This window comes from Arvicanthis niloticus, chromosome 7 (assembly GCF_011762505.2).
Source record: "Arvicanthis niloticus isolate mArvNil1 chromosome 7, mArvNil1.pat.X, whole genome shotgun sequence".
NCBI lineage: Eukaryota > Metazoa > Chordata > Mammalia > Rodentia > Muridae > Arvicanthis > Arvicanthis niloticus.
The window spans coordinates 35,885,453-35,907,157 of NC_047664.1; the positions used below are offsets into that span (position 1 = coordinate 35,885,453).

A 21,705-nucleotide genomic window follows, 5' to 3' on the forward strand; every position below is an offset into this window, starting at 1 on the left:
TGTCGCTCCTGTTCTATGAGTGCAAAGTGGAGCACACAAAGGGCGACAGAGACACTACAGGACCTGGAGAGTCTCTTCATGTTAGAAGTGTGATCTCCACAGGGTCCCTGGTCCACTGCCACTCAGGAAAAACCCAGATGTTTAGACAGAGGACCACCAAATGGAGACATTGCTGTTGGCATGTAATGGGATCTGTCCTTCCTTAAAGAATCAAAAAGCAGAGTAGGGCAGTGGTAGCGCACGCCTTTAATCCCAGCACTTGGGAGGCTCAGGCAGGAGTATCTCTGTTAGTTGGGATGGGGATAGCTCAGTTAGTATAAACCCAAAGACCTTAGTTCCATTCCCAGCATACCACAGCAGGGGAGGTTGGTTGTAACCCCAGTGTTGGGGAAGCATAGACTAGAAGACCCTTGGGATTCACTTGCCAGTAGCCTAGTTGATGGAGGGAGGGACTGGGGGCATGGCTAACATCTCTGACCTGGAGGTTTCCGTCAGCAGTGATTGGATATTTGTCTTTTCCACCAGGCCTTGGCTGCCAAGAGGTACAGATAGGACTTGTTCAGCCAACCTTTGGTGTCTCAAGAGCTTAGATGAGACCTAGCTAGCCAGACTCACAGTTTGAAGCACTCTGGAAGTTGGTTATGCCAGCTGTAAATCCTTGCATTGCAGCCACACAGAGTGGGAATTACAGTCAGTGGGTCGGCATTCTTTTCGTTTATTAGTGAGTTACTGAGGAAGCAGTTAGTTATGACATTGCTGTGTTGTAATACTAGGGTGTAGCTCATGAGTAAGGCCTGGAATCTATCCCCAGAAACATGAAACAAATTTGGCTGTCTTGGCTTTTTCTTGCTATATGTTGTTGCCCTGTATCAACTCATGACTCTGTGGGACCCTGCCTAGCAAGACAGACCTCTCAGAGGCAGCCCCTCAACCTTGAGCTTTCCAGTGTTCAGAACTACAATAAATGAATTTCTTTGCTTTTTCAATTACTGAACTCCAATTATTTTGTTACAGCAATGGACAACAAACTCACATGAACCATGATAGGTGGCAGTTAACTAGAGAGGTAGCTTCAACACCCTTGCATCTACCCTTAGTTAGAAGAACAATGACACAATCTAGTTTATATTGGAATGTCTCCGTTTTAATACAAAAAGTTCCTTGTCCCAGGAACCCACTCAGTCCCAAGAAAGCAGGAAGGTGAAGTTACTTTAGTAATGACTTTTCTTTCTTTCTTTCTTTTTTCTTTTTTTTTTTTTTTTGGTTTTGTTTGTTTGTTTGTTTGTTTTTGTTTTTGTTTTTCGAGACAGGGTTTCTCTGTGTAGCCCTGGCTGTCCTGGAACTCACTCTGTAGACCAGGCTGGCCTTGAACTCAGAAATCCACCTGCCTCTGCCTCCCAAGTGCTGGGATCAAAGGTATGCGACACCACCGCCCAGCCAAGGCGACTCTTATAAAGGACAACATTTAATTGGGGCTTACAGGTTCAGAGGTTTAGTCCATTATCATCAAGGCAGGAGCATGGCAGCATCCAGACAGGCATGGTATAGGAGGAGCCGAGTTCTACATCTTGTTCCGGAAGCAAACAGGAAAAAACAGGCTCCTAGGCAGCTAGGATGAGGGTCTTAAAGCCCACATGCATAGTGACACACCTACTCCAACAAGGCCACACTTCCTAATGGTGCCATGCCCTAGGCCAAGCACATACAAACCACCACAGCTGTAATTCCAGCTATGAGGTGGCTGAGTTGAGAGGATCTTAAGTGCACAGGATGTCTGGGCCACAGAGTGAGTTTGAGACTGGCTTGCACAATTTAGTGAGACCATATCTCAAAGTAAAAAAAGTTAAAAGGGTTGAGGATATGGCTCACCAGTTGAACACTTGCCTAGGATACAAAGATTGTAGGTTCAACTCTTAGTACCAAATATGTGAGTGCCAACATCCAAAAAGGCCAAGGGCATATTGGAAGCTGGTTACTACAGTTAGATCTCAAAGGAGGTCCAGCTTGGTGATTTGGATTGGACTCAGTTTCTCAAGCTCACGATGAAGGCAGAACCCAGACAACAAGAATATGAAGCAAGGCAGGGCAGTGGTGGCGCATGCCTTTAATCCCAGCACTTGGGAGGCAAAGGCAGGCGGATTTCTGAGTTCAAGGCCAGCCTGGTCTACAGAGTAAGTTCCAGGATATCCAAGGCTACACAGAGAAACCCTGTCTCGAAAAACCAAAAAGAAGCAAGAACTTTACCCCTGTCTCCTCAATGTATATTCTATAAGCAAACTTCCCCAGGACTTCAAATTCCTCCTGTCTCATGCCTTCTCCATCTACCTTCCCATCATGCCCTGCTTTCTGAAGTCCCCTCCTGCCCAACCCCAAATATAAGCTCTCTGTCTCTCTCTGTCTCTCTCTGTCTCTCTCTCTCTCATCTCCCAACCATCCCTTCCCCCTCTGCAGGGAACAGTCCTATGCTCTTAACCTCCCTCCCTCTTTCCCTCCCTCCCTCCCTCCCTCTTCCTCCTCTCTTTATTTCTTTCCAAAACCACCCTCTTAGAATCAACCTTCATAACTCTTTGCCAAGGCCTGCTGTCCACTCATGAAATGAAATGAGAGGAGCCAGGGACAGAGACAGATGAGCAGCACTGGGCAGAGAGGAGAAGGCAGGTTCATAAGTGTAAAATATGGACGAACCTGCCACCATCCATTCCCTGGGACAAATAGATCATCACTGAACAGGCTGCAGAAGAGCAAAGAGACAAATTATCCAGCTGTGGCTCTGTCACCAGCTCCCTATTGATGGGCTTTTATGCTCAGGCCCAACTGCTCTCAAAGAACTGTATTCTCCAGTTCCTATGGGATCCCAAACTGGAGGGAAAGTGACTCAAAAGCTTTTGTCTCTGCTGGGGCATGAGACATATGACCAAGTCCCAGCCCTGTGGTCCTAGACATCATATGGAAATATGAATGGTGTTACTTTAACATAGAATTTACAGAAGCATGTTATTAATCAAATCCATTTTTGTATGCAAGTGGTAAATAATACAAACACTCCCCCAAATTTATTTCAGGCATTGAACAGTTTCAAAGCTACTGGTCTGGAATGATTTACAACTGTGCTTACAAAATATTGCCACAAGGTGGCACCACTTTAGCCTGGAAATGCATGCTAGCATCTTGTCTCTCCTGAGTGAGTCTGTTGCTGCAGTTTGGACTCTAGCAACTGCTTTTTGTGACTACTGAGCTGTCTTTTGGCCATTCACTTAATATTAACTAGATAGCATCATATGAGCATGAGCAGAGTAAGTATTGGATGTGATAAAGCAAATTAGATAAAGTTTGAACAACCCATGTGACCCATGGACACAGATACAGTTGCAAAGGCATACAGCACCATCACAGACAACAACATAGCAAGATAGCTGTGTAGATTTAAGAGTGATGTGAGAGCAGTTTACTTTGCCTTTGCATCCATTTTTATAGAGGGAAACAGGCCTTGGAACACGAAGTTTTAAATTGTGACGTTTAAGGAAGCATCCTTGTTAAATATGATTTCCCCAAACCTCCCTAGCTATCCTGGCATAAAAATGGCTCCTAGAGAGACCTCAGTCATACTGGCTGATACATCCCTACAGAAGAGATATGGCTCTCTCAACCCCAGTACCATGAAATGTGGTATTTGGAAATAGTATTTCTTTTTATTTTCCTTCTTTCTTTCTTTCTTTCTTTTTTCTTTTTTTTTTTTTTTTTTTTTTTATCAAATCGTAATTTTTACTTTTTCACACAGGGGTTATAAACACAAAAAGGCAGGATGTGGGGAAGGGGATGACACACAGGAGTGTAGGTGTTCAGGGGAGTATAGATATCTTCCAGAACAGGGTATCTATCGGCTGAGTGAAGGTTCAGGGGACAGGTCACTATGACTCTGCCTATGATTCACTTGTCCTTATCTAAGTTGGTACTATCCGCCAAGGCTACCTATCTACAATGTCTATGACTACTCAGGCTGGTAAATTTCCACCAAAGCTGCCTGTTTACAATAGCTTATACCCATCTGTTTCAGTGTTTTTCCACAGAGACCCAAGACTTAGTGTTAGCAGGTGTGTATGTTCAGGCCTATTGCTGATTTTAGGCCTATGGCTGATTTTAGGCCCTCAGTGTATAAGCAGGGCTGCCCCTGACATCTCCTCCCTTCTCCAAGTATAGAAGGGCTGTGGTGATTCTAATCTTTCGGAGGCGGGGATAGAGGCCTGACCTCCAGTAATTAAAGGGGACCTTGTAATGGCTCTAGTTCTCCTGTTGTTGTCCAGTGAGGCATGAGGACCATACCCATCCTGATGTCTTTTTCCTGGAGAGGGGATACTTTTGACATCAACCCCTATGCAATCAGGCTTGTCCCTCAGGGAACCCAAAAAAATATTTTTAATTTTTATTTATATTCTCTTGCAGTGCTTAGCCTTGCAGCCTAAGCAAGAATTCAGATCGCCAGTCAGAGGGGGTTCTGGGTGGCCCCTCTCTGCTTGGTCTAGGGGCAGAAGTCCCTTCTTTTAGGTTGGGTGGAGATAGGTTTTGGGAACACCCTGGATATAGTAACGGCCTCATCTTGAGTCTCGTGGTCCTCCATAGCAACTTATGATAATGTATCTGAATAGGTTTTGCTACCAAATTATCTGTGGTTTCACAAAATTAGCCTATTTAAGGCCCAGGGACCAAAAGAAATAAGCAAAAATAACCCAATTAATGGTCCTAAGATGGAAGGAAGTAGGGTTGGCAACCATGGAGAGGTTGAAAACCAATTCTTGTACCAGTTCTCATCTCATCTCTCTCTCTCTCTCTCTCTCTCTCTCCTTAAGGCCTTCTCTGACCTTTTACATGTTCTCTTTAACCATCCCTGTCTTGTCTATGTAAAAGCAACATTCTTCTTTAAGGGCTGTACACAGTCTAGAGCTGTACACAGTCTTTTCTATTGTAAAATAGTAAATCAAGTCCAATAAAGTCCTTTGCAATTTTTGGAGTTCACTTCAGACAGCAAAACGAGGGATTTCTTCAGATTAGTGATAACAATCTCTTGCTGTTGATGTCCTTGTCAATGGCCTGTTGAAGGTCTGAGTCCGGGGGCCAGCATCAGGATTAGAACTTCTAACAGCAGACACCATGGGTGATTCATTTTTACCTAAGATACTGCTCGAGTTAGAGCTCCTGGGAGTACTGCTTCCTCTGGGTTTTGTGAGATTGGGTGGAGAGCTGTCTCCCCTGGAGACATCTGCCGAGCACTCAGGCCCAGAACAGAAGGAACCTCTTTTCCTTTTTTTTTTTTTTTTTTTTTTTTTTAAGATTTATTTATTTTATTTATGTGAGTACACTGTCACTCTCTTCAGACACACCAGAAGAGGGCATCAGATCTCATTACAGATGTTTGTGGGGGCTGGAGAGATGGCTCAGCAATTAAGAGCACAGACTGCTCTTCTGGAGGTCATGAGTTCAAATCTCAGCAACCACATGGTGGCTCACAACCATCCATAGTGAGATCTGATGCCCTCTTATAGGGTGTCTAAAGACAGCTACAATATACTTATATATAAAATAATTAAAAACCTTAGCCGGGCAGTGGTGGTGCACACCTTTAATCCCAGAGGCAGGCGGATTTACAAGTAGCCTTGGTCAAAGAAGAAACAAAAGGAGAGAAATTAGAGTCAGGGATTTTCCTATTTCCTCTCTCCCCTATATCTTTGTTTCTCTCCTATCTAGTGTTGGGAATTGAAATTGGGAGGATAAAGGATAGGGGGAAAGATCTCACAAAGTAACAAAGACCAGCCACAGTTCTCTTTGTTGTTTGGTGCTCCATTCACTAAGCATCTTCCAAGGCTCTCAAACTTCAGGGATTCTCCTGTCTTTACCTCAGTGTCCCTACAGGGAGGATTGGGATTACAGATTTGAGCACTACTGTTGCCTGACTTTTACATGGGTTTTGGGATTCAAACTCAAGTCCTCATGCTGTATAGCAAGTATGTTACCCACTGAGCCATTTCCCCGGCTTGAAACTTCTGTGTTTCTAGGTGACACATTTAATGATGCTTTGGTACAAGTGGCCTTAGAAAACTAATAGAATATCAGCCCAAACCCAAAAGTATCAGCCTGCAATCAATGCCCGTAATCCCAGGGTTTAGGAGCCCGAGGCAGAAAGAGCTCAAATTCAAGGTCAGACTGTTTCAAACAGTGAGACCAATGCCTTAAAACCAAAGTATCAATTTATGTAACAAAGAAACAGCAGTGAATTGGGAATTGGACAGTGGCTTCTGCAGACAAGGCCCTTTTCCCCCATAAGCATGCTTCCTTTAAACAACTGTGGGCCCAGAGCCAGGTCAGGATAAGCTGAAGAAAGTGATTCACCTTCCAGGTGAGCAGGGTAGGGCAGGCAGGACAGGACACGATTTCCTCACAGCACTCAACAGCATGCAGTTAGAACATGGATTTTCATTTCTGAAATTTAACATTTAACATTTTCAGATTACAGCTGAGCAAGGGACTGCTATATTTTCAACAATGCTTCTCTCTACCTGTCTTGGTTAAGGTTTTACTGCTGTGATCAGACACCATGACCAAGGCAACTCTTATAAGGACAACATTTAATTGGGGCTGGCTTACAGGTTCAGAGGTTCAGTCCATTGTCATCAAGGTGGGAACATGGCAACATCCAGGCAGGCATGGTGTAGGAGGAGCTGAGAGTTCTACATCTTTATCTGGAGGTGGCTACCAGAATACTGGCCTCCTGGCAGCTAGGATGAGGGTCTTAAAACCCATGCCCACAGTGACACACCTACTCCAACAGGGCCACACCTCCTAATAGTGCCACTCCCTGGGCTGAGCATATGCAAAGCACCACACTACCCCAGCTCTTTCACAGGGAAGCTATCTGCACCTTATTTTCTTTCAAACTCAGAGTCTTAGCCAGGCATGGTGGTACAAGTCTTTATTTAATCCCTCTCAAGGCAGATTCAGGCAGATCTTTGTAAGTTGCACTGAGTTCTAGACCAGGCAGGGTTATGAAGTGAGATTCTATTTCAAACGAAACAAAAACCAACTCAATGCCTCAGAGTAGCAATTCAGAAAAGCATCCCCACCATGCAAAGATCACCAGGACCAGGTATTTCCAACAAGTCAGCTCACTTCCCTGAACCTCAAGTTGCTAGTAAGCAAGAACCTCTTTGTTTATGTGGCTTTTCTTTCCACCCCATTCCCAAAGCAATGCAATGCAGCTTACCGGACATCTAAAAACTGAGTGTGTTTTCTTAGTATTTTGTGGGCTGAGGGAGGGGATATTGAATTCCAGCCCAGGGTGGGCTATTTGTTTAGATGCTCTTCCCAAACCAAAATGAAATTCCAGAACATTAGAAAATAGAAGTCAAAGCCACACTGAGAGACATTTGGCAAATGATCTGCTGACTCATAAAATACAAGGAAAGACTGTAGTAGTCTTACAGGCTGTAGGAGACGAAGGAGAAATAACTACGTGTTACATTGGATTCTACATTGGATCTAGGAACAGCAAAGGAACAGTAACGAAAAAAAAACTATTGCTACTGAAATAGCAATAAAGTCTTTAATGAGATGTAGTGTCTCAACGTTGTTATTTTTCTGTAGTACTGGAAGTTGAAGTCAGGAAATCTCATGCTAGGCAAAGATTCTACTAGTGTTTGTTAAAACCTAAGATTCACAAAAACAAACAAACAAACAAAAATCAGTTCTAAGATTTTGAGACATATTTGAAGCAAGCTTTAATTCAATATTGACCAGGATGATGGGCTCTGACTAGGACCATTTGGGGTGCCCAGGAAATGGTGACAAGTCACATTTTGCAGTGGCTTTTTTGTTTGTTTGTTTGTTTGTTTTATTTCTCAGTGTAGCCCTGGCTGTCCTTGAACTCACTCTATAGACCAGGCTGGCTGAACTCACAGAAGTTCGCCTTCTCCCTCTCAAGTCCTGGAACTTAAGGCATGTGCCAACACACAACAAGTGCTAAAGCAAGAGATTTATAGATTTAGAAATAAAACTGGCACAATGAATAAATAGTAAAGGGTTAGGGGAAACCATAAAAAAATTAATAAGAGCAGAAAAAGTATACTGAGGTCAAACATAGAGCCCTGAGTTTCCTGATAGCAAAGTCTAGGAAGAAAACAAGGTTGCCGACACAAGTTCTGTGTAGCCCTTAGAAAAAATATAGAATATTTAATGATATGGAGATAAATTCATGACATTTAATTTTTTTTTTTTTTTTTTTTTTTTTGGTTTTTCGAGACAGGGTTTCTCTGTGTAGCCCTGGCTGTCCTGGAACTCACTCTGTAGACCAGGCTGGCCTCGAACTCAGAAATCCACCTGCCTCTGCCTCCCAAGTGCTGGGATTAAAGGCGTGCGCCACCACCGCCCGGCGACATTTAATTTTTTTTAACTCGTTGGTTTGGGTTTTTTTTTTTGAGACAGGGTCTTACCAAGCTTCCTTTGATTTGTGTGGTTCCTCTGGCCTTGGCTTCTCAGGTACTGAGATTACAGGCATACCACCACACCCAGCTCACTCCATGTTAAAGACTAGAAAATCAGCAATTCACAAAACAATAAATAGTTACATGAATGCCACAGACCAGTGGATTATACATGTTAAAATCTGTTTTGTTTTGTGGCCACATCAAGTTCCTATTGCCATGTAACAAGTTGCTACAAATCCAGTGGCTTAAAACAACCTATGCTTAGTCTCATCCAGCATCCGTGTGTGCAGAGTCCATGCCCAGGCTGAGCTTAGCATGGAATTCTACTCGGGTTTCACAGGGCTGCAGGCATTGTGCGTGTCAGCCACACCATGGTTCTCATCTGGAGCTCACGGCTTTCCTTGGAGCTCAGATTGCTGTGAAACCTCACAACCAGGACTGCAGGACTGAGAGCCTGTTTTCCTTAGCCATGGGTCATTCCTGGGTCCCTGAGGCCTCCCAGAATTCCTTATTCTGTGGCCTCATAGGTAGTTTAACATGTAAACATCTGCTTTCTTTCCGGCCAGCAGGAGTATGTTACTCTGCCTTCTTTCATCTTCTACTTCTAGATCCCTTTATGAGTTAGTTCATGGGCTGGAGAGGTAGCTCAGGGGTTAAGAGTGTTGGCTGCTCTGGCACAGCATCCAGGTTCGGTTCCCAGCAACCACATGGAAGATCTCAGCCACCTGTAACTCTACTTTCAGGACTTACAACACTCTGTGTCTCCTTGGGCTCAGACACAAAATAGAAACACATACATCTTTTTTTGTTTAAGTTCGTTCAGGCTACCATTTCTCCTTCCTTCCTTCCTTCCTTCTTTCCTTTCCATCCTCTCCCCCTCTTCTCTTTCTCTCTCTCTTTATAAAAAAAATTATTGCCAAATGGTGGTATTGGCATACACCTTTAATCTCAGCACTCAGAAGGCAGAGGAAGATAGATCTCTTGAGACCCAGGCTAGCCTGGTCTACAGAACAAATTCCAGTACAGCCAGGAATTATACAGAAAAACCCTGTGCTGAAAAACAACTGTCCTGAAAACACACTGTGTGTGTTTGTGTGTGTGTGAATGCTTTGCCTGTGTCCATGTCTTTGAACCAAGCATGTGTGCCTGGTATCCTTTGAAGCCAGAAGAGGGTATTAAATGGCCCGAAACAGGAGTTATACACTGTTGTGAGATACAATGTGGGTGCTGGGAACCAACCCCAGGTCTTCTGGAAGAGCATCCAGTACTCTTCCCTTTAACCACTGAGCTATCTGCTCAGTCCTCATTCTTTTTCGAGACAGGGTCTTACTATGTAGCTCTGGCTCTTCTAGAACTCACAATGTAAATTAAATTGGCTTCAAATTCATAGGGATCTGCCTTCCTCTGTCTCCTGAGTGCTGGGACTAAAGGTGTGATCCATCACACCTGGCTGCTTGAGTCTTTAAAAATAACCTCTTTGCTGGGCAGTGGTGGCACACGCCTTTAGTCCCGGCACTTGGGAGGCAGATAGGTGGATTTCTGAGTTCGAGGCCAGCCTGGTCTACCAAGTGAGTTCCAGGACAGCTACAGCTACACAGAGAAACCCTGTCTCAAACAAACAAACAAACAAACAAACAAACAAAAAACAAAACAAAAGAAAAAGAAAAAAAAAAAAAAAGAAAGGGTCTCACTATGTAATCCTAGCTGGCTTGGAACTCACTATGTAGACCAGGCTGGCCTCCAACTCACAAAGATCCACCTGCCTCTGCCTTCAAATGTGGGATCCCCTCTTTATTTTTATTTGTCTGTTTGTTTTTCTTTTGTTTTTTCAAGACAAGGTTTCTCTGTGAAGCCTTGGCTGTCCTGGTACTCCCTCTGTAGATTAGGCTGTTCTTGAGCTCATAGAGATTTATCTGCTTCAGCCTCCTGAGTGCTGAGATTAAATATGTGTGCCACGGCCACCTGGCTCCCTGCACCTTTTTCAAAGACTCTTTTTACATTTATTCTTAGACAGTTTCTTATACATGTGTACAATGTATTTGTTCATATCCAGCCACAAATCCTCCCTCCTCTCCTGAGGCTTCCCTAACACATTCCCTTCCTGCTTCCTTCTGAGAGACAATTTCTTGCTATAGAGTACATGCTGGTCTCAAAAAGTTGCTGCCATCTTTAGTGTCTCAGCCTTTTGACTGATAGAATTATATGTGCAAACCATCAAACCTGGTTTCCATGTTAAAGGATCTTACATAGATTACTTGTAAAATGATGTAAACCACACCATGGCATTAAACAAAAACCAAACAGGTCACTAGAAATACAAGCAGTGGAATGTGTTAAACTCATTACATGGTTGAGGATGACCTTGAACTTGTGACTCTCCTCTTTTCACTTCCTGGGTACCAGGATATTGGGTTGCCTGACTCTAGGCCCATGACTTTGTGTATTCTAGGCAAGCACAGTATAAAATGAACATCACCAACCTACCCAAACATATTTCTTCTATGAGTGTCCACTGAAAGGATTCTCTGTGAACGAACCTCTGTCAGCTCAGGCTCATTGTAGTCCTGCCTGGCCTGGAACTCATAAGATCCAGTTGCCTCTGTCTCCTGAGTACTGGAATTAAAGGTGTGTGCCATCAACACACATGGCTATATCTGTTATGTTAATGATATTTTATTTTTAATTTTTTAATTTTTTTTTGGTTTTTCGAGACAGGGTTTCTCTGTGTAGTCCTGGCTGTCCTGGAACTCACTCTGTAGACCAGGCTGGCCTCAAACTCAGAAATCCACCTGCCTCTGCCTCCCAAGTGCTGGGATTAAAGGTGTGCGCCACCACTGCCTGGCACTCATTTTATTTTTTAATAAAATGTGTGTGTGTATGTGTGTGTGTGTGTGTATTGATACCTTTGTGAGAGTGCAGGTGCCTGAGGGCATCAGATGCCTGGAGCTGGGTTTGTAGGTCTGTGTAAGAGCATCAGGTGCTCTCAATCACTGAGCCACCTCCCTACCCCCTTTATATCTATTTTTATTCCTGGCTCTCACTTTTCAGATTCAGAATGACCTATCTTACACATGGACATCTTCCCAGGAACTTTACCGAGTATTCTGCAGATTAGCCCGGAGCCTAGCGCCTAGGAGGCCTTCTATAGAGATGAGTGATTACTCATCACAAGCCTGATGCTTTAGCTCCCGCTGTGTGATCTACTTCATTTCGCTGCTCCTCAGTACGGTCTCCAGATCACTTATTTCCTGGCAGCATCTCTGCTCCTGGGTTATTTGTTGTCTCTGCAGGATGCCCAAGGAAGAATCCAACCTGGTTCTCCCGCCTGCAGGGAAGCACTGAAGCACTAAAAATGAAGGTAATCCCAGGCCAAGCCCACAGCACCCTGCAGGATCACTTTGGTGGCAGCCTCTCTGGTGTGTCCAGTAAACAACTGCCCAGCCCTGGCTGGTGCATCCTAGTCGACCAGGGATCTCCTGTAGAAGAGCAAGACCTGTGGTAAAGGACAGCTCTAGCAACAATGTAATAAATACTATGGAATTCCAATCATGTTACTTATGTATTGCTTCTTAAACTTTTTTTTTTTTTTTTTTTTTTTTTGGTTTTTCGAGACAGGGTTTCTCTGTGTAGTCCTGGCTGTCCTGGAACTCACTCTGTAGACCAGGCTGGCCTCGAACTCAGAAATCCACCTGCCTCTGCCTCCCAAGTGCTGGGATTAAAGGCGTGCACCACCACACCCGGCAGGCTTCTTAAACTTTTATGTATACAAAACTGGGTTTCATTATGACATTTTCAAGCCTATTGATTTGTTTATAAAAAGATAAGTGGGGGGGGGGATATGTTCTATGGAGGTGTGGTGAGGTATGGGGGAAGGAGGTATCTCAGCGGACCCATGCTGAGGCATCCCTTCTCCATGAAGGAGCAGTCACACAACAGTATAGTATAGAAGAGAGTTTATTCAGGGCCTGGGGAGGGCAGTTAAGAGGGTAGTAGAGGCAGATAAAGGCAGAGAGAAAAGAGAGAGAGAGAGAGAGAGAGAGAGAGAGAGAGAGAGAGAGAAGAGGAGAGGGGAGGAGAGAGGAGGAGAGGGAGGGGAGGAGAGGGGAGGAGAGGGGAGGAGAGGGGAGGAGAGGGGAGGAGAGGGGGGGAGAGGGGAGAGGGGAGAGGGGAGAGGGGAGGAGAGGGGAGAGGGGAGAGGGGAGGAGAGGGGAGAGGGGAGGAGAGGGGAGGAGAGGGGAGGAGAGGGGAGGAGAGGGGAGGAAAGGGGAGGAAAGGGGAGAGGGGAGGAGAGGGGAGAGGGGAGGAGAGGGGAGAGGGGAGGAGAGGGGAGAGGGGAGAGGGGAGGAGAGGGGAGAGGGGAGAGGGGAGGAGAGGGGAGGACAGGGGAGAGGGGAGGAGAGGGGAGAGGGGAGGAGAGGGGAGGAGAGGGGAGGAGAGGGGAGGAGAGGGGAGGAGAGGGGAGGAGAGGGGAGGAGAGGGGAGGAGAGGGGAGGAGAGGGGAGGAGAGGGGAGAGGGGAGAGGGGAGGAGAGGGGAGAGGGGAGGAGAGGGGAGAGGGGAGAGGGGAGGAGAGGGGAGAGGGGAGAGGGGAGGAGAGGGGAGGAGAGGGGAGGAAAGGGGAGAGGGGAGGAGAGGGGAGAGGGGAGGAGAGGGGAGAGGGGCGAGGGGAGGAGAGGGGCTAGGGGAGGGGAGGGGAGAGGGGAGGAGAGGAGCTAGGGGGGGGGGGGGGAGAGGGGAGGAGAGGGGAGAGGGGAGGAGAGGGGAGAGGGGAGGAGAGGGGAGAGGGGAGAGGGCAGGAGAGGGGAGAGGGGAGAGGGGAGAAGAGGGGAGAGGGGAGGAGAGGGGAGAGGGGAGGGAGGAGGGAGGAGGGGGGAGGGCGGAGGGGGAGGAGAGGGGAGAGGGGAGGAGAGGGGAGGGGGGAGGAGAGGGGAGAGGGGAGGAGAGGGGAGGGGGAGGAGAGGGGAGGAGAGGGGAGAGGGGAGGAGAGGGGAGGGGGAGGAGAGGGGAGAGGGGAGAGGGGAGGAGAGGGGAGAGGGGAGAGGGGAGGAGAGGGGAGAGGGGAGGAGAGGGGAGAGGGGAGAAGGGAGAGGGGAGGAGAGGGGAGAGGGGAGAGGGGAGGAGAGGGGAGGAGAGGGGAGAGGGGAGAAGGGAGAGGGGAGGAGAGGGGAGAGGGGAGAGGGGAGGAGAGGGGAGAGGGGAGGAGAGGGGAGAGGGGAGGAGAGGGGAGGAGAGGGGAGGAGAGGGGAGGAGAGGGGAGGAGAGGGGAGGAAAGGGGAGGAAAGGGGAGAGGGGAGGAGAGAGGAGAGGGGAGGAGAGGGGAGAGGGGAGAGGGGAGGAGAGGGGAGAGGGGAGGAGAGGGGAGAGGGGAGAGGGGAGAGGGGAGAGGGGAGAGGGGAGAGGGGAGAGGGGAGAGGGGAGAGGGGAGAGGGGAGAGAGAAGTAGAGGTCGGCCATGAGCCAGTGGAGAGAAGGGAGAAGGGAATGGGGTAGGGGCTAGGGGACAGCAGGAGCAAGAAGGGAAGAGCAAGAGAGCGAGGAGGGGGCAAGCAGCCCCTTTTATAGTGGGTCAGGCCTACTTGGCTGTTGCCAGGTAATTATCGGGTGGAGCTTAGACAGAATGCTAACACTATAAATCCTTAGACTTTGTTCTTGTTAACCCCATTCCTAGACCTTATTTATTTATTTGTTTATTTATTTTTGAAGCTGCAACAGGGAGAAGTTAGCTTTACATTGTGTACCACACTGGTAAAGCCAGCAGTTCTGGGCTAGAGCAGGGCTAGGTCCCATTTCTAGCTTTGTCTCTCAAGATCTGGGTCAAGCATGAGATGCTATCGTGCTGGGTCTTGGTTTTGCTGGGGTCAGAGTAGGGAGGATGCTGCAGAGGTAACACTTATGCAGTGCTTATTGTTTAGTCAAAACACATGCAGTTGTCTCCATTGCACCATGAGAACGAGTTAAAAACAGAACTTAAGCTATGCTGGGGTGGCATGCACCTTTGTTCTAGCACTCAGGAAATAGAGGTTGGTAGACTTCTCTGAATTTAGGGCCAGCCAGGTTTACATACTGAGTTCCTGGACAGCCAAGGCCACACAGTGAGACCCTATCCCCACCAAACAAAACAACACATAAACTAAACTAAACAACAACAAAACAAAACAAACCCTCCCAAAAAACCCAGAAGTCAAGGCAGGGCCGTAGGTTTTTGTTTGTTTGTTTTCCTGAGACAGGGTTTTTCTGTGTAGCACTGGCTGTCTTGGTAACTCTGTAGACCAGGCTGGCCTTAAACTCACAGAGATCCACCTGCCTCTATTTCCCAAGTGCTAGGATTAAAGGTGTGCTTCACCAGCTCCACCAGGGCTATAGTTTAAAGAGATTTAAAAGGCTGAGGAAAAGGATATCCTTAAGCTCAGGGGTTCTAGGACACCCTAAGTAACACAGGGAGACCCTGTTTCAAAAACAGACTGCAAAGTTTGGAAAGGTGGCTTAGAGCTTGAGATTAAATGTCACTTTTGCAGAGGACCCAGGTTCAGTTTCCAACACCTACATGATAGCTAACGACTGCCTGAAGTACAGTTTCAGGGGCTCTGGAACCCTCTTCTGACATGAGTGCCAGGTTTACATGCAATGTACATACATGCTGTAAAACATTTATATACATAAGATAAAAATTGTGGTGGTTTGAATAAGAACAGCCCCATAAGCCCACATATATTTGAATGCTTGGTCACCAAGGAGTGACCGTATTTGAAAGAATTAGAAGGATTAGGAGGTGTGGCCTTGTTGAAGGAAGTCTATCACTAGGGGTGGGTTTTGAAGTTTCAAAAGCCCATGGCAAACCCATTGTCTTGCTTTCTAAGCCTACAGATCAGTATGTAGCTAGCTCTCAGCTACTGCTCCAGTACCATGCAAGCCACCATGCTCCCCACCATGGAGATAATTGACTAAACATCTGAAACTGTAAAACAGAGAAAGTCTCCAATTAAATGTTTTCTTTAATAGAGTTGCTGTGGTCATGGTATCTCTTCACAGCTGCAGTGATTGGGAAATGTATCTTTAAACAAGTAAAAATTCTATAACTCCCCAGAAAGTTGAAATTCTCCAAACCATATTATACACTTGATGACATTAAGCTTCCAGTACCACAAGTATGTAGCTTGGAAATTAAAAAAAAAAAAAAAAATACAGAGGGTAAAATGAAAATTCACTTTTTTTACCGCTACTAGCCCGGTTTCATAGGATTCAACCTAGCACGTGTCAGACACCTTCCTAAAGCTTTCTATATGTAATAAGCAAGTTTCCATTCCTCGACTACTTAGTAAGGTAAGGACAATCATGAATCCTGTGGTAATCTTAATTGTCTTAAAGAGAACCTGAAGATCAGGCAGGCAAGTCGGGGCAACTTAAGAGGCCTCCGTACGTGTTTTTAAAGTTTGAAAACTACAGATCAGTACATATAATTGTCAAAAAGGAATTTCGGTCGGGTGTCCCAGATACGACTGATGCTCTGGGGCGACGCATTATGGTAAATGGGGTCTCTCACTGACCGCGACAGTACCTCGTGCGGTGCTGCTCTGGCCTCTACAGGTTTCCCGGGAAAGGCGCCACCTGTGTCTTCTCAACCAGTCTTGCTAGAGTAGGAGTATGCTTTACGAACAAAAGCGTTTGGAGTGACCGCCTCTACAGCCACTCAACGCAGAAAACAGACCGGCGCCCCTTGTTTAGTGTAACTTTCAATTGGTGGAGTAGGCCTAGGGGAGGCGGGACGAAGCGGAAATCCCGCTTCCTTTGGCATTCCAGCCAATCACAGCGTCTTGAAAAACATTGTTAGGGTGCATCCGTGTGTAGCGTTCTGGGAGTCCTGAGGGCGGGGCGGGGCGGGGACCTGGCGGGTCGCTGAGGTGGGGGTTGGTAGGGGACGCTTCCCGAGGGCGCGCGGAGCGGAGCTGGTGACAGACACGCACGCGCGTGTGCACTCCCAACTACTGCGCGGCCCCGCGACCCCCGTCGGTCGCCAGAGGCCCGGCGTCGGCCCCACAGCCGTCTAGGATTCCTGTCTAGAGGCGTCCCCGGCGTCCCTAGCCCGAATCTCCGAGCTCCGGGCCGCGCCCGCTTCGGCCGGCATCCCATCCCCTAACCGGTCGTCAGAGACTATCCCTTAACTCATCTTTCCGACCCAGAGCCGGGTCCTCGCGGCCCATGCTGGCCGCTGGGGACCCAGGCAGCCTAGGTCTGTCTCGGGCCGGCCAGCCGGCCACCATGGTGGCCCTGAGGCCTGTGCAGCTACTCCAGGGGGGCTAATAGACTCAGAACGCGGGCCTAGGGGTGAGGGATCCCAGGCCAGTACCCCGCGCCATGGCCGGAGCCATCGCTTCCCGCATGAGCTTCAGCTCACTCAAGAGGAAGCAGCCCAAGACATTCACGGTGCGGATCGTCACCATGGACGCCGAGATGGAGTTCAACTGCGAGGTAACCGGCCGCCAGCCCCGACGGGCTTTGAGCGGAGAGCCGCGGAATATCTGCCGTCTGGCCGCGGCGCGCGCCCCTACCCATGGGGTGCCCTCGCTGCGCTGACAGTCGAGGTGGAAGCTTAAGGGATTCCGTATATATCAATGTCTTGAACCGGAAGGGGCTTTTTAGGGCCAGATCACAAGTTAAAGCTAGTTGGGTTTTTTTTGTTTTTTAAAGTGGGTCTCTTGGTTTTGACATTTTCCGAAGGTTATTTTCATTCATTTGTTACTGGAAAACACTGGAATCTTTCGTAGTAACGAATTCGTGTACAGTGTGTAGAACTCGCGCCTAAAACTCCAGGGAGCTTTTCACTGTGTACCCTCGGTCTTAAAAGTTACATCTAATTTCATTGGAAGTTTATACTTTTCCCTGTTCCAAACTTTTAAGTTTCTGGGAAAAACTCTTTGAGGAAAGTGTGTTGCATTTACTTTTCCTGGTTTCTATTTCTAACATGGTGATAATAGTTGAAGAGTGGTGCGTGCGTGTGTGTGTGTGTGTGTGTGTGTGTGTGTGTGTGTGTGTGTGTGTTTTCACAGCCTTGTGTATGCTATGCATGCACCCCATCTCTGGGTTGTATTCACAACTCCAAACACTTGCTAAGTGTCAGACATTTACACATTTGACTCTCAAAAAACAAACAAAAAAGCCGTCAGATAGGTACCTGTGACACTAGAATATACTTGATTTGGTTCTCTGGCCTATTGCCTTTAAAATCCTTGGAATCTCCAAAGTAATAGGTTTCTTTCTGTGTGTTAATGAGTTGGATGATGTTGCCAAGTTATAGTAGTTTTAGAATTCAGCCTGGTTCCCAGAAAGGATCTTTAAGGTTGGGACTTCAGTTCTTCCCTTAAGATGGAAGTGCAGGTTAAGTTGATCACCAGTAGCCAATGATTTAACCAACAGTGCCTATATAATTAAGCATCCATAAACTCCTGAAGGATGTGGCTGAGAGCCTTCCTCCTGAGCTTGTGTTCTAGCAGTGGGTATGTAAACTCTGCACCATTTCCCACATGCCTTACCCTATACATTTAAACAGATCTTGTAATATCGTGTGCCCTTTGTAATATCCTATGAAAAAATAGGTAAACATGAGTGTTTTTTACTTAAGTTCTCTGAGGTGTAGTCCTAAATTAACCCAAAGAACAAGTTGTGGCCCTTCAGTTTGTAGCTAGTCAGAAGCTTGTAACCAGAAACAGGAGGCAGTCTCCTGTGGTTGACATTACAGAAGGTGGGAAAAGCCTCTCTTTAAAAGGTGGGAAAATTTTTTATTTTTTCCTTTATGCAAAGTGCCTCAGGATTTTAAACTTCAGACTGAGCTTTTATTTTAGCCAGCATGATACTGACTCTCAAACAGTTTAGTCCTTGCTACCCAAAGTGTTGATTCATGGCCAGCAGGATTGGTAGCTGTGACAGTAGTCAGGAGTTGCCAAATTGTTTCTGCACATGGTTACATAGTTAATCATTTCCGCTTTATGGGTCTTTGGGGTTCTGTTGGAACTACTCAACCCGTTCCTTAGCTTTGCTCTTCCATAGGATTGACTTAAGCAGGGCAGTATCACAGCTCCACTGACAAATTCTACTCCAAAACTGGTGAAAATACTTCTGAAAACAACCTTTGGAAGTAGTTGTAAGGGTGAACTGCAAAGGCAGCAAGAATGGGAATGTAGTAAGGTGAGAGGCGGCCTTTGAATCGGGACTGTCAGTGCTGCTTTCCCCTCTGAGTTAGAGAGATTCCACTACTTGTTGCTGAGGCTAAGTCCTAGGAAGGCACACTTGGACGGTACACCTCTTTTTTTCTGTTCAGTCATTACTTGTGGAACAGGGTGCGCTACACTGAGGTAATTCAGGACCTAACTGTTCTGCACCAGCTTTGGCTTGTGAGGTGGTTGGCATTTAATGGTAGGGAAGGCAGGCTGCAGCCTCTGCCTACTGTGTTTTCCACCAAAGACTCAGGCCTAGGTTTGGTGGGGAATGAATGGGACAACTCGGAGAAAAGCTTGCATTATCTCCTTCCCTAATTCTAGAATCCTGGTTCAGAGATTTTTACCTGAGGAGTAGAGGGGGGCAGGACTTAAAACAGAGTTCCTGAGAGAGCACACCCAGGCGGTCCAAGAGTCAGGCCCCCAAAACCAAGCAAAACCCAGATTGTCCTAATCTTGCCTCAAAGAAAATAACTCACCTAAAACACAGTGGGGAAGTTCATGCCTGAAGGCAGTCTTGAGATTACTAGGTTTTAGTGAGAGAAGGTTGAGTTGTTTGAGGATATAGTCTGGATTGTGTGTTTTCCAATTTGCAAGAAATTTTTAGGGAATCCACCTTAGATAAGCATAAATAGCAGACATTTACCTTAGAAGCAGTTCCCTCAGAGTAACCATTATTCGGTAGGCTAGTTTATACAAGTTTTGCCTTAGGGCATTGTTACTAATGTTAGAAAACAAGACACAATTACAATTTAACCACTGGATGGTCCTGGAAGAGAAGACTGAAACCGAGTCATTCAAGGCCATTCCTCCCTAGGAAGACATATCATCATAGGCTTTCACACTGTGAGGATTAGATTTTCTTAAAATCATCCAAACAATAAATAGTTATAAACAATAAATAGTAAGACTTGAAGTAGATTTGGTGGTCTGTGTCTGTAATCTTAGCATTTGGGAGGCTAAGGGCTGGAGTGTGGAGAGTTCAAGGCTAGCTTGAGTTACATAGCAAGTTTTCCCTCAAAAACTCAAGGACAGTGATAGAGTGCTGCCCCTCCCCCACCAAATAAAAGCCTTGATAGGGCACTAGATAGAGTCACTAAAATATATTATCTGAAATGTTCAAAACATTAAAAACTATGAGATATGCAAATAAACTGGAAAGTATGATCCATACAAGAGAAGAGGAGGTGGGTGTGGGGATGCTAACCATAGATGTGAGAGTGAGCAGAGGGTCAGAGTAACAAAAAAGGCCTTGGGGGAGCTTGTGCAGGCCACATACTGCTTGCCACGTGAAAGTATGAGTATCTGAATCTTGATCCTGAACGCCCATGTAAAAGCTGTGCTGGAGGCTGCTGGGCAGTCAGTCTAAATCATTGAGCTCCAGGTTCAGTGAGATACCTTGTCTCTTAAAAAAAAAAAAAAAAAAAGTAAAGGAAGGTACCATAATACTGCCAAATCAAATGGAAATCCCTAAAGAGAGGAATTATAAAAGAGAACTAAATGAAAGTTCTAAAACTGGAAAGTACAGTAGTTAGACTAAAATACTCAGTAGAGGAACCCCAGTTATAAATTTGAACTGTCAGAAGAAGGAAGAAAGATTGGCAGCAGTGGTGGTGGCAGCAGCAAATGACTTTGATTCCAATACTAGGGAGGTAGAGGCAGTTGGATCTCTGAGTTCTAGGCCACCCTGGGCTACAGAGCTAGTTCTAAGACAACCAAGTCTACACAAAGAAACTCTGTCCTGAAAACCAAAACAAAAAAATAAATAAAAGAGAATAGAAAGCCAACTAAAAATTATATCTAGCAAAGTTGAATATAGTTTGGTCATTTCAGAGTGGTGAAATGAAGACAACGGATAACCAAAAACTGGGAGGATTTATTGCTCAAGGACCTGCCTTACAAGAAAGTGTTAAGGGGTCCTTCAGGCTGGGAGGAGCAGACCTCAGACAATAATTCAAATGCACATGAGAAAATAGTAGAGGTAATTATGTGATTATATAACATGCTGTAAATGCAGTTTTCTCCTTTAGTGATTAAAAAGTGTTTAAGTGCATATAATGTTGGGTGTATGGCATGTATTATAAGTACAGCACTTTGGCTAACAACACAGAGAAGATGTGTTGAAACAAAGCTATAATAGATAGGCTAAGGAAATGACTAGAGCTGGTCATGGTGAGTTCCTACACATGTAAATCTGATAGGTGTATATACTAATACCACCAGAACATCTCTGAATCACTTAAACTAGTTTAAACCTGAAGTTGATTTTGATAAGTCAAGATTATATGATAAGCTCTAGTCCAGCTACTAAAAAGACCTAAAGATGTGGAAACAGGGGTTAGAGAGAAGGCTCAGTGGTGAAGAATATTCACTGCTCTTGTGGAGGACCCAGGTTTGCTTCCTCCACCCACATGGCAGCTCATGACCACCTGTAACTCAGTTCCAGGGGATCTAATGCCATCTCCTGGCCTCCATGGGCATTATATGCATGTGGCATACTGAATAGGGATGTTTGGTCCTAAAGATTGAACCTCATGCCCAATAGTAAATGCTGTTTCACTGAGCTGTTTGTTCTTTTTTGGAGAAGGAAGCAGGCCAAGGTTTCATATAGCCCAGGATGATTTTGAACTTGGTATTTAACTGCAGATGTCCTTGAATTACTTATTTTCTGCCTGTCTTCCAAGTGCTGGAATTATAGACATGTGTCTCTATGCCCAGCTGGAGAGATGCCTCAGTGGTTAAGACCATACCCTGGCTGGTCACAGCAGCATAGACTTTTAATCCCAAAAGTCACTTTAATCTCAGGAAGCAGAGGCAGAGTGTATCTCCAAGTTTGAGACCAGCCTGGTCTACATAGTGAATTCCAGAACAGCCAGTGAGACTGAGTCTGGAAAGAAAAAGAAACAACAACAACAACAAACAAAAAAACCAGACAATATTCTACTGCAGCTTGCAAAAGACCCCAGTTTGGTTTCTAGCACCTGTATCAGACAGCCCAGCATCATCTGTAACTCCAGTTCTAGATCCC

At 46.0% G+C, this 21,705-nt stretch overlaps 2 protein-coding genes across 6 annotated transcripts in view; one reads left to right on the forward strand and one right to left on the reverse strand.

Moving 5' to 3' along the window:
- The window catches only part of Nipsnap1 (nipsnap homolog 1), a 34,425-nt gene extending 25,930 nt beyond the window's left edge, over positions 1–8,495 (reverse strand). Inside the window, exons 1-2 of the mRNA XM_076938206.1 lie at positions 8,478–8,495; positions 6,382–6,471 (exon numbers count right to left, since the gene is read on the reverse strand). Of these exons, the coding sequence (XP_076794321.1) occupies positions 6,382–6,446 (65 nt within the window). The 5' untranslated portion in view covers positions 6,447–6,471; positions 8,478–8,495. The remainder of the gene's footprint in view (positions 1–6,381; positions 6,472–8,477) is intronic.
- Positions 8,496–16,345: 7,850 nt separating this feature from the next.
- Positions 16,346–21,705, forward strand: part of Nf2 (NF2, moesin-ezrin-radixin like (MERLIN) tumor suppressor) — an 82,980-nt gene continuing 77,620 nt past the window's right edge. For 3 of the 5 annotated variants that reach the window (XM_076938208.1, XM_034508198.2, XM_076938209.1), the window contains exon 1: positions 16,387–16,935. In XM_076938208.1, coding sequence (XP_076794323.1) covers positions 16,822–16,935 — 114 coding nt within the window. In that variant the 5' untranslated portion in view covers positions 16,387–16,821. Of the gene's footprint in view, positions 16,936–21,705 lie in introns of all 5 variants that reach the window. The other 2 variants (XM_034508197.2, XM_034508196.2) reach the window with 2 other exon arrangements.